Source organism: Schistocerca nitens, chromosome 2 (assembly GCF_023898315.1).
Source record: "Schistocerca nitens isolate TAMUIC-IGC-003100 chromosome 2, iqSchNite1.1, whole genome shotgun sequence".
Taxonomy (NCBI): domain Eukaryota; kingdom Metazoa; phylum Arthropoda; class Insecta; order Orthoptera; family Acrididae; genus Schistocerca; species Schistocerca nitens.
In genome coordinates, this window is record NC_064615.1 from 267,575,089 (window position 1) to 267,588,526 (window position 13,438).

General features: G+C 38.1%; 1 protein-coding gene across 2 annotated transcripts in view; it reads right to left on the bottom strand.

Annotated features, from left to right (window-relative positions):
* Positions 1-13,438, bottom strand: part of LOC126234351 (recQ-mediated genome instability protein 1-like) — a 125,631-nt gene that overhangs the window by 28,126 nt on the left and 84,067 nt on the right. For both annotated transcript variants that reach the window (XM_049943039.1, XM_049943038.1), the window contains exons 7-8: positions 661-756; positions 328-558 (exon numbers count right to left, since the gene is read on the bottom strand). In XM_049943039.1, coding sequence (XP_049798996.1) covers positions 388-558; positions 661-756 — 267 coding nt within the window. In that variant the 3' untranslated portion in view covers positions 328-387. The remainder of the gene's footprint in view (positions 1-327; positions 559-660; positions 757-13,438) is intronic.

Genomic DNA, 13,438 nt, shown 5'->3' on the forward strand with positions numbered 1-13,438 from the left:
CTGCAGAACTGAATCATTGTCCCTATTTCCTTTTATATGAAGAATCTTTTCACATCACATCATTTCTTTCATTGCAGCAGTCATAATAAACTGAGCTGTACAGTGAGGAACACAGCGGATGATGATGATGAGCCTCGGTGAAGATATTCCCCGACTCTACCGACTTCATGGCAGGACAGAGGAGAGGGCAGTGGAAACAGAGAAGACTATATTGCCCTATGGCTTCAGTCAAATGAGTTATCATCTTTGGTGGACTAAATGAGATTAATGTGGAAAAGGAAATAGGAGGAAAAGTAATTTTAATAATGTATATCCACATTCACATACCTTCCGAGACACATAGGCATAAAAATGCCCAGAGGATAAACATCTATGCTGTCAGCATCATCAACTTTGTTTTAGAGACTGCGCAATACGCACTCTTGCTTTCAGTGCTTTGAGATGCTCTTCTTTCAAATCTGTTACCATTGTTACACATGGTAAATCACTTTCCAGGTCAAATGAAAGAGTAAAAAGTGCATTTAATTCAATCAACTGCTGCTGCGCTTTCTGGAGAGCCTGTAAATAATGTAACACACATTATCAGTGTATAAGCTTTATCTTGGCTTGGTATTACATTAGGTTCATTTCTAATTTCATTTGCTGAAAGTACTATTGTACCTTGTTCAATCTCTCTTTAATAAGAGGATTTTTGTCTACATCCTTCTTCATTGCTTTAACTTCATTAAGACTGTATCCAATAAAATTATCCAGCACCTGAAAAAAAATTTTTTTTTAATGTAGAAGCTTCTAAGCAGATCACAAGAGCTTAATGTCATTTGCCATCCTAATGAAAGTATTCTTAAATTCAAAGGGAAAACAATTAGGTGCTGTGACGTATTTTATTTTATTTAATTGATGCCAAGAAGTTACTCAAATTAATGGTTCATATGGCGCATCTGTTTAAGAATATTTTACCAGTACGGAAAAACACACGATAACATTGGGAGAAAGGGTTGACAAGTACTTAGAACAACTTTTTCTTTTCTCCCCATTATTAAACACTATCCACAAATGGAAAGACGTAAAGCACAACCACCATGAAAGCTGACCAAAGGCATGCAAGGAAAGTATCTTCACTACAATCTACACAAATTGCCCAATGTACTTGCCATCCCCATGTGCAAGTTTGCACATCAGTTTATGCTCTGTGTATTGTTCTGGAAAGGAGACACACGAATAAACAAATGAACATGATACATGACATGAGGTAAAACACTTGAGGCCGCAGTCTCTCTCAGCGAGTTTCCCTAATTACATCTGGTTGCCAGGCAAGTGACAGCATCATTCTGAAGCAATGTTATGACACGTTTTCCACTCACCCTCTATAAGTGAAACTGACATGAAGGAAAATCAACTATATAACATTCAAGGAACATTTTTAACAATCAGCTGATAAACTATAAGATTTCATTAAGGTACTGTAGCATCTAAAAATCAAGAGAGATACAAGAACTTGCTATAAAAAGTAATGGTGACATTTTATTTCAAATTTTCATATATGACATATTATGATTTTGCTATTCTCTTTGGAAAACTAAGGAAGTTTCCTTTTAGGCACAATAAACTCATGGGTGACAATTTCTGCAGTGAAAAGGTTGGTAATATTTCTTCATTATCTAGTAAACCAACTTTTGATAGAAATTTGATATGTAACAACTTTCAAACGTACATTTAATAATGTACGTGAAACAGGAAATATTCTGAAACCATAAAAATTAGGATGTTTTATGAATAACTGCCAAAACATTTTACTTCAATTGTGGTCTTCCATGTACTGGAGTGTGTCAAAAGACATCAGAGAAAGAACAATACAACAGAATATTCTATAAACCACACATGCACTCCAGAACACTTACAAAAGGAATATTTATTTAGGTAGCTAGACGTAAGGAACTTTACTCTTTCTGCACAATCATGTAGTTTTTTTAGTTATTTTCAGGAGAGTTATGGCAACAAATCGAATTTTTAAAATGAAACACTTTTTTCTATCATGTAGCCAATGTACTTACACAACTGCATAAAAATTAATTTAAAACAATGCAAGATACTACAAGAAATCTATAGAAATTAAACTGGGCAAATTTTTTAGCAATTCCTGAAGGCTATGGTGTGTTGACCATATTTCAGGAAATCTGTTTTCAATTATTGCACAACACCGCACCCACACCTCATGTTGCATCCACATATGACCTCTAATGTCTATACTGAAACTTTCAAGAACAGCACCGAAACTGTCAACAACAAACACATAATAGATCTCCCTGCAAAGTAGTGCTGACTGACGATTTCAGCCCCAAGAATTCCACATCATCACGGACCGCATCTTTTGGTGATCAATGTGATGTACCCACCAAGGATTTTTCTGTGGCCAACTAAAGCTTATTGTGACAGTTCACAACATCGTAATTTGTGAACGTGGATATCATTTCCAAGCAGCTCTGTGTCAGGGCAGGTGATACGTGTAAAACTTATGACTGCATACTATTCGTCATGTGGATATAAGAGTGACACAAGTGCCTACAGCAACTACTCGTAAGCTGACGTGCGAAGCGTGGTGTACCACAGCTAAAACAAACACAATCAAATCGTCACTTCTTGCTGGTATTCATCTACTGCTACCACTGTTTCTCAAACGACTTGTCATTCAGCACAAAAAAATGTATGGGTAGATGGAGCTCTTCAACCAGGGTATCTCACGTCATAAGCTATGGCTGTTTTACTGGTATCATGCTGGCATTTGCATAGCCTCAGCAACATTTCTATGCTCTTGATGGATGTGTGTGCCATATTTATTCCACGTCGTTCATTCAGATGTGCCTTATGTACAGCGGTAGTAAGGATGGCTTCATACAGTACGGCAAGGAAGCCTGTCGCTGACAAGGGATAGCCTCAGACACACCAACTGATTTGGCTCATATTTGGCAAATCACTTGTGTAAAACATAAAATGAAAGTGCCTAACATATTTTGATTCAACAACCTCCATTTTTGAGAAAACTATCCTTAAAGTCCATGACACTCAATTGACTCAGAATTGACGAGATCGATAAATAACAGAAAACTGCGCAGTTTTTCATCAACATATATGGGGGCCCACAAATGCGTATGTTCCTATAAATCGAGGGATAAAATCTTTCTTGGCTGCTGTTTATGTACCCATAAGGTCTGCGCTGTTAAGAAAAAGTACCGCTAGTGTTAGGACCGAGACATGTGGCTCTGAAGCAGACATCCTGTTGGTATTGTACATACAACAACACATTTATCGATGGTGCAACACTGTATCACAGTGTATGGAAAATTGTTGGCTAAAGTTTCCATTGCTTACAAGAAACTAGTGACCAAATTGGTCCTAGGGGGACAGAAGATGTTTTACTGACTCATTAAAGAAGTTTTACTTCAGTTGCTACAAATTCAGGAAACAGAAGAATTCAGTTTGCAGAAACTTTCTTGAGAACATTTTGTCTGATACTGGATTTCTGGAGCGGACAAAATCAATACCATCATATATGACAGCATGTTTATAAATGACAATGATCACCTCACACGCACAATATATGCAATACTGTCAATCTGTTATTTTTAGTTTTATTACCTAGTTCAAAACTTTATTTTGAAGGTTCAAAATTACAGTTGGCTTTTGGAAACCCAGAGGGAACGGCACAACTGAGAGGATGCAATAACAATTCATAGCATAATTCACCATTAACTATCACCACTAATTTTTCGTACAATGTTATCCTATGCATGGTATACATCAAAATTAATTCGAAGGGGATGACAAAAGAAAATAATAATAATAAATTAAATTAAACATAAACCAAGTTTGTTTTCCTCTCAATCTTCGGAAGGAATGAAGTGGCTGTGCGAATGCTTTGAATATCTCTCTGACAAGTACCATCCATCTAGTTCTACAAAGGAAACTGAGGACATTTAAAAAGAGTGAGTGAAAGAGTCAGTGTAAAGTGACAAGCATTACATTTTTATTTATTTACTAAACAAAGTTGTTTGAGAAATTTATTTGCCTACCTTGTTGTTATTTCCTATTGTTTTACTTACCTTATTAACCCTCCTATGCCTACCAATTACAGGACTATAAATACAAAAACAAATAATAGGGGTAATGCAGGTGTTGGTTTAATAATGAATAAGAAACAGGAATGTGGGTAAGCTACTACAAACATAATAGTGAACACACTATCGTAGTCAAGACAGACATGAAGCCAACACCAACCACAGTAGCACAAGTTCATATGCCACTAGTTCCGCAGATGACTAAGAAATTGGAAGAAGAAATGATGAGATAAAAGAAATTATTTAGATAGTTGATTGAGAGGAAAATATAATGTGATTGGGCACTGGAATTCAATAGTGAGTATGGGCTGAGGGTAAGGAATGACAGAGGAAGCTGCCTGGCAGAATTTTGCACGGAGCATAACTTAATCATTGCTAACACTTGGTTTAAGAATCATGAAAGAAGGCTGTGTGCATGGAAGAGACCTGGAGACACTGGAAGATTTCACACTGATCATATTATGGTAAGACATTTCTGGGAGCAGATATAGATTCTGATCACAATTTATTGGTTATGAACTGTAGACTAAAACTGAAGAAAATTGTAAAAAGGTAGGAAATTAAGGAAGTCGGGGCAGAGCAGGAAGCATTGGGCAACACAACTGACTAGAACAGGGGAAAGGAATACAGTAGAGGACAAATGGGTAGCTTTGAGAGATGAAACAGTGAAGGCAGCAGAGCATCAAATAGGAAAAAAGACAAGGCCTAGTAGAAATCCTTGGATAACACAAGAGATACTGAATTTAATTGAAGAAAGGAGAAAACATAAAAATGAAGCAGGTGAAAGGGATACAAACTTCTGAAAAAGAGAGGGGGGGGGAGGGAGGGACAGAAGGGGGGGGGGGAAGACTGATAGGATGTGCAAAATGGCTCAGCAGGAATGACATGGCTAGAGGACAAATGTAACAATAAAGAACATATATAACTAGGAGCAAGTTAGAGACAGCCTACAGGAAAATTAAAGCAACACTAGGAGAAATGAGTAGCAACTGTATGGACATCAAGAACTCATTTGGAAAACCAGAACTAACCAAGGAAGGGAAAGATGAAATGTGGAAGGAGTATGTAGAGGGGCTACACAAGGCAAACAAACTTTAAGGCAAAATTATAGAATGGGAAGAACGTGTAAATGAAGATGAGATAGGAGATATAATACGGCGAGAAGAATTTGGCCTAAGTTGAAATAAGATCTCTGGAGGAGATGACTTTCTCTCAGAACTAGTGATATTCTCGGGACAGCAAGCCATAACAAAACAATTCCATCTGGTGTCCAAGATGTATGAGGTGAGTGAAATACTCTCAGGCTTGAAGATGATGTGATAAATCCAATTTCAAAGATAGAAGGTGATGACTGGTGGGAATATCACCAAAGTCATGGTTGCTAAATACTAGCACAATCATTTGCAAAAGAATGGAAAAACTGGTTCAAGCCAGCCTATGGGAGGAAGAGTTTGAATTCAGCAGAAATCTAAAAACACACGAGACAATACTGACCCTACGACTTATATTAGAAGACAGGCTCAGGAAAGGCAAACCTATATTTATAGCTTTTAAAGATGTGGCGAAAGCTTTTGACAATGTCGACTGGAACACACTCTTTGAAATCTGAAAGTTGTAAGCATAAAATACAGGGAGCAAGAGATTACTTACAACTTGAACACAAACCAGGCAGCAGTAATAAGAGTCAAGGGAGAAGCAGTAGATGAGAAGGGACTGAGACAGGATTGTAGCCTATCCCTCATATTATTCAGTCTATACACTGAGCAAGCACTAAAGGAAACTGAAGAAAAATTTGGAGCAGGAATTAAAGTTCAGGGAGAACAAATAACACTTCTGAGATTTGCCGACAACAATGCAATTCTGTTATGAATAGCAAAGGACATGGAAGAATAGCTGAACAGAATGGTCAGTGTCTTGAAAGAGGATATACAATGAACATTAACAAAAGCAAAATAAGGGTAATGGAATGTAGCCAGAAACCAGGTGACGCTGAAGAAATCAGATTAGGAACCAACACACTAACAGTAGATGAGTTTTGCTATTTGTGCAGCAAGATAACTGATGATGGCGGAAGTCGATAGGATATAAAATGTAGACTGCCAATGGCAAGAAAAGCTTTTCTGAAGAATAGAAATTTGTTAACATCAAATATAGATTTATGTGTTAGGAAGTCTTTTCTGGAAGTATTTGCATGTAGCGTGTGGTACTGGCTGCCACCCGATCGGTCAAAACTTTCAAATACTGCACCACCAGTTATGCCACCGCTTTTCCTACAGCCGCCATCACAGCACGAGTGCTGCCAACGAAGAAAGCATCCCATCTCTGGGGCTCCAGCAGCAGGTGTACTTAAGTTCGAACATTCATGCACTGGCCCATTTTGTGTATTTGCCAGATGAAAGATGGTTACAGACTTTCATAGTGGCAAAGGCCCGAGATCTTTAGAATAGATGTTTTACTGAAGAGTGACAGATTTCTAAATATTTTGTGTCTGTATATATTTCTACATTCAAATCTACAGTTAAAAACTTCAGTAACAAAGTTATGTATTATTTTTAATATTTGATATTAAATGTAGAATGAATTAATATCTGAATTCTATGTTCCTGAGCGGCACCTGTTCCTCGCTCCTGTATTGACTAAAGAACCATACAGCATGCAAAGGAAGCCATAATTAACAGAGTGTAGCCATTTATGGCAGTGAAGCAAAATGTATGATTAACAGTTTACACAAGTTGAGAATAGAAGCTTTTGAAATCTGGTGGTACAGAAGAATGCTGAAAATTAGGTGGGTAGATCACCTAACTAATGAGAAGTTACTGAATAGAAAAGGGGGCAGAGAAATATGTGGCACAGCCCGACTAGAAGAGATTGGTTGATAGGACCCATACTGAGACACCAAGGGATCCCCAATTTAGTACAGGAGGAATGTGGGGTTTTCGTGGGGGGTAAAATAGCAGGGGGAGACCAAGATATGAATATAGTAAATAGTTTCAAAAGGATGTAGGTTGCAACAGTTGAAATGAAGAGGCTTGCACAGGATAGAGTAGCATGGAGAGCTACATTGAACAAGTCTTCGGACTGAAGACCACAGCACCAGTGGCAAAAGGCTCTAATGGTGAATATTTATCAATTCCAAGAAGCCTCTCCCCTTTGGTCAATGGGGTGTTCACTTTCGCTTGGGACTGTCTGGTGGCCAGGTAAGCCAGTGTCTTTGGGATACCCGAAGATGTCAATACCTTCCATCCTCCTGTCACTATCCTTCATGACTGTCTGAGCTGCTGTCAGAAGAGAAACTTCTTAGCATTCCACTGTGGTCCTATTGCTGTGCTAAGGATTCAGCTCTTCCACACATGTACCTCAATGAAATACTTCACTGAAACTGAATGGATTTTGGAATGGAACCTGCATTCACAACATGTAAAAGAAATAATTCTCTACTTTCATGCAACAGGTCATCTGAATTAAACTAAGAGTGCACATCTGTACTAGAAGGGCATGTTCAGCCTGAGAGACAAAATAGATCCTCACAAATTCACAGCTAAAAGCTACTTCATTATTCATTATCATGAAAAATTCTGATAGGGCATCTGATCAGATACGATCACAGAGCAGGTCCTAATGATGACTGAGAGGGATTACCATGATAGGGGGATCGCTAACCAATGACATCACTGAGGAGGATGAAGCTGATGCTCATCTTTACTTGCCATAAAAACCAAAGAGATCAACGTGTGTGTGTGTGTGTGTGTTTTACACTCAAGAGTCATTTTCATTTTTAAAATATGCATTTAACTGGCAAGAAGAAATTACACTGTAGGGAGCCGGAGCATGTGTTGTTGATGATGTTAAACTTTAACAATTAGAAGAAAATACTATTATCCTTTGCAAAAGTTGCACAACTAAAATTGTAATGCGAACCTCTCTTTTTGCAGTTGTTTTGAAAAGCTGAGAATTTTGTCAGGTGCTGTAAAAGTATGTTTGACCAGGGAAAATTGTAGAAAATTTTTTGCTTTACGGGAAATGTCTGGACACTTTATGCATACGACACAAATGAAAAAAATAATAGAAAAAAATGGAAAAATTGCAAAAAGTTGACGATTTTTTGGCTCCCTCATTTCAGCATAGGATTCCTGAAGTCATCAACCTGGTATTCTACTCTACAGACCACAGACCACCTACATATAACATACTAAATTTCATAATATTCAGACCTTTCGTAAGGTCCAATGTACCTGCTGACAGGACTAGCTGTGCGCCTGTTCATTGTTATGTGGTAGGCACCATTTACCAGACACCTGCTTTTAAGGTCAGATGAATTCTTGCAAGCAGGCATTCATGGATGTCCATGTAGAACATCACTGTTGCTGTGTGACCAGGGGGAGGGAAGGAGAAAGGGGGGGAGGGGGGGGAGAGGTTCACAGTGAGTAATTCCCCAATCATCGGGAAATTCCATGAGTTTGGTCTTCCTCTTTGATTTCAATGTGTCCACTTGTCAGGCGGGTCTCTTTACGTTAACTGCCATCCTACCTCTTGATGCTTCATCGATGGCTCGCATTCAGAAAAACTCGTGACTTTTTTTCGAAGTCGGCATCTATATTCCATATAAGTTGCCTCAACACAGTTCTGGGATGCATGTATGCACATCTTTCTCTGTACAGGTGTCAACAAGTGTGGGGAAAAAATTTTGCGCACACACCTTCCACAGGCCTAATGTGTAATGTGCGATGTGTGATACTGTGAATGATGTCTACAGCAATACAGAGCTCACTGCAAATGTTTTGATGCTAGTTTGTTGTTTAGTGTGAAGCAGCCCCTGTACACCACTCACATTTCTAATACTTTGGCTGGCTTCTGGTCTACCGGCACAACAATTGCCTTGTAGGAAGTCACAAGCATTCTTAAAATATGGGACACATACAACACTTTGACTCGATCATCATTTCATGCGCATGCTTTAAAATTTCTACAAAATATTGGATTTTGGCATGTTGCCCATTTTGAAAACAATGAAAACTAATAAACATGAATCATCACATTTCTAGTACACTCGCAGTTGATTGTTGCCATCAGAGGGGGGGGGGGGGGAGGGGGGGGGAATACAAGAAACTTCAGTATAGATAATTCCATATTTGTTCAAGAAGTAACAGCTCCACTTGGTTCTAGCTCAAAAATTGAGTCCCAGCACTTATTCAACTGACTATATAACCATCCAGATTTGGATTTTCCATTACTCCCTGAAACTGCTTGGATATGCTTTCTTTGAAAGGGATATGGCTGACTTCCTTCTTCATCCTTGCCCAATCAGAGCTTCTGCTGTCTCTAATGATGAGGCAATGTGATGCACAGCAGTGTTGCCACTTGAGAATGTTTAAGGAGAGCTCAGAGATAAGAATGTGGGTTTTAATCCAATTTACATAGCTGTCAGTTTGAGAAATTTTAATTACACTATTAAATGGAAACTGAATGAGTGTTGTTCTTCCAGCAAACAATTTACAAATCAAATAGAAAATGATAATGGTAGTCGAAACACCTTCTGATACACACTATGGGGTGGCTTCCAGGGTATAGATGTAAACTCAATTTGTACAACAAAATGATATTTTTGAATGAAAGCCAATTTCACATACCATATGCCTCACGTATATCGAAAAAAGAGAAAATCTGCAACTGCAATGATATCATAATCATAATCATTATTATTATTCTTTCCTGTCTCAGACGTTATGTCTGGTTAAAAATGGAAAGTGGCGCGGACCTTGATCAAGCGTGACTTCCTTTTAACTGTGCGGTATATGTTACATTGCATTTAGGAACTTTCGGGTAATTGAACATGTATCAATAATTACAGATTTCTGTAGTTGTATATAATAGAGGGAAACATTCCACGTGGGAAAAATATATCTAAAAACAAAGATTATGTGACTTACCGAACGAAAGTGCTGGCAGGTCGATAGACACACAAACAAACACAAACATACACACGAAATTCAAGCTTTCGCAACAAACTGTTGCTTCATCAGGAAAGAGGGAAGGAGAGGGAAAGACGAAAGGATGTGGGTTTTAAGGGAGAGGGTAAGGAGTCATTCCAATCCCGGGAGCGGAAAGACTTACCTTGGGGGGGAAAAAGGACAGGTATACACTCGCACACACACACATACACACACACATATCCATCTGCACATACACAGACACAAGCAGACATTTGTAAAGGTTCTTCATTTATAATTTTGTTCTGTGTTGTATGTGTCATTAATTTTTGTGTAACGACTGAAGTTAATATTTTGTATATTGCTGGTAGGCATGTTATGGGGCGATATTTTGCTGGGTTTGCTGTGTCTGCTTGATCTTTAGGTTTCAGATAAGTTATTCCTTGTGTAAGTGTATCAGGGACTGTGTATGGGTCTGCAATGTAACTGTTAAATAATTTAGTTAGATGTGAATGTGTTGAGGTGAACTTCTTTAGCCAGAAATTTGCTATTTTATCTTTTCCAGGGGCTTTCCAATTAATTGCTCGGGTGACTTCATGTTGCAAAATTATCACTTCAGGAATTTGTGGTATCATCTTTTATGTGTCTGTTTCTGCTTGTATCCACTGTGCATGCCTGTTATGTTGTACCAGGTTTGACCATATGTTGCTCCAGGTACCGGGTTTGACCATAAGTTGCTCCAGAAGTGTTCCATGTCTGTTATGTTTGGTGGGTTGTCTATTTTAATGTGTGTGTTATCTATTCTCTGGTAAAATTTCTTTTGGTTTGTGTTGAATGTTTGGTTTTGTTTCCTTCTATTTTCACTTTTTTTGTATCTTCTAAGTTGTTTGGCCAATGCTTGTAATTTCTGCTTCTTTTCATCTAATTGCTCTATCGCTTCTTGTTGTGAGATTTAACCTAATGTTTTTCGTTTTTTGTCTGATATTTCGTTTCTTACAAATTGTGTTAGCTGTCCGACATCTTTTCTCAGTTTTTCTATTCTGATCTGTAGCCTGTGTTGCAATGCTGGTTTTGTGGTTTTTTTTCTGTGTGTTGGTTTGTTCTGAACTCTGCCTAGTGTGTATATTTAGTGTAGTGAGTGCTCCTATATAAACCAGTAGTTGTAACTCTTCCATAGTTGTATTTTCATTTATTTTGTTGTGTATGATTGTGTTGATAGTTGTTATTGTTGTTTCGACTTGTGGATTATTTGGTGGTCTATGCAAGAATGGTCTAATGTCTGTATTTGTGTCTTTGTATTCTATATATGTTAGCTGAAATTTTTCTTCTATACCTAACATGTGTGTCACTTCATGTTCTATTTGTGCTTGTTCTGGTGGCCGTCTTAAGATTTCGTTTTCCTCTGATTGTTTAATTGATGCATGGTGTTCTTTGTTTGTTTGCTCTGGGATGTTTGAGTCCATTACTGTATTTGCTTCTTCTTCTGATTGCACATTATTTTGTTCCAGTATTTGTTGTACTTGTTGTTTGATATTTTCTAATTCTGACTGGGGTATGTTTGAGTCCATTACTGTATTTCCTTCTTCTTCTGATTGCACATTATTTTGTTCCAGTATTTGTTGTACTTGTTGTTTGATATTTTCTAATTCTGACTGGGGTATCCTGTTATTTTTTATTATTACACGGATCTGATTAGCTAGTCGTCATTCTGTTAAAAATTTTAATTCTGGGTATCTGGTAATAAATGTTGTGTATACTTGTGATCTGTATCCAGTTGTGTTGGTTCCTAAGGTTGTTGTTTGGTAATAACAGAACATGAGGTGTTGGTTAACTTCATCTGACCATCTCATCCTCTGTCTTTGTTTTCCTTCTAGGGTGGTTGCTGGAAGTATATCCTGCAAAACACCTCTATTTGGATTTAAATAATTTTCCATGTGGCTAGCAGTGTCGTTACCATTGTGGACGGGCATAGGGTTCAAGCGTCGTCCCCGACCATGACAGCGCTTGTCAGCGGCTTCATTAGTTCTGTCCTGAACCAACTAATCACACTAAAAGGGGGGTTAGCCCTATTAGTGGTTTGTTCTTTTTGTCGCCTTTTACGACCGGCAGAACATACCATAGGCCTATTCTTTTCCCGGGCCTCCACAGGGTTCATTATTATTATTATTATTTTATTATTAGTAGTAGTAGTACCATGGCAGTCACGAGAGCTATTCATAAATTAACTTCTGACTGGGTATTGAAACACACACAAACTTTTTAACATGCAATCGTCACTTACATATTTGAACTACTTCCCCACACAGTCATCACCCAAATTTAAAAATATCCATGACACCAGCTTTTTTATCCCATCAAAGACTTGTGCTGCCTGGTGCTTCAGCAACTTATCAACAGCATCCTTGAGCTCTGTTTTGACAACAGATTTCAAGAGATTAACATGTGAGAATACAGTGACGTCAGTTTTATTGTGAGACACTTATGAAATCCTGAAGGTGAAACTGAAACAAAAAACATCGAATGATTACTGAAGGAATTATTCTCCCTCACGGCAGTGTGCGATACTATATTATGAATTCAATGAAGGAATAGCTTTTTCGCTGGGAGATTTTTCAACTTCTTCCCTATAACCTGGATCTGGCACCAAGCAGCTTTCATCTCTTCCATGACATGAAGGTTTGGAAGGCTATTTAGCATAAACCCATCCCCATACACACAACAACTGTCCATGAAGCTTGTGGCATAAACTCGTGCTTGCACGAAATGAATGACGGAATGTACCTTGCAGCTGGCAGGAGATGCTAGAACACCATCCATTTCAGTCATTTGCTGCTTACACACCGACGAATGCAACAGGGAGCTGACTGTCGCAACTTGAGCTTCACAGTCATTTTTCAACTATGCAAGTGCCATGAAGCTACAAGCATTTCTTTGTTTTTAATAGGCAGCGTGAGGTTGATTTACGAATAGCACTCAAATTAACATAACTTTTTTATCTTACACACTACAATGTACCGGGTGATCAAAAAGTCAGTATAAATTTGAAAACTGAATAAATCACGGAAAAATGTAGATAGAAAGGTACAAATTGACACACATGCTTGGAATGACATGGGGTTTTATTAGAACCAACAAAATACAAAAGTTCAAAAAATGTCTGACAGATGGCGCTTCATCTGATCAGAATAGCAATAATTAGAATAACAAAGTAAGACAAAGCAAAGATGATGTTCTTTACAGGAAATGCTCAATATGTCCACCATCATTCCTCAACAATAGCTGTAGTTGAGGAATAATGTTGTGAACAGCACTGTAAAGCATGTCCGGAGTTATGGTGAGGCATTGGCGTCGGATGTTGTCTTTCAGCTCCCTAGAGATGTCGGTCGATCATGATACACT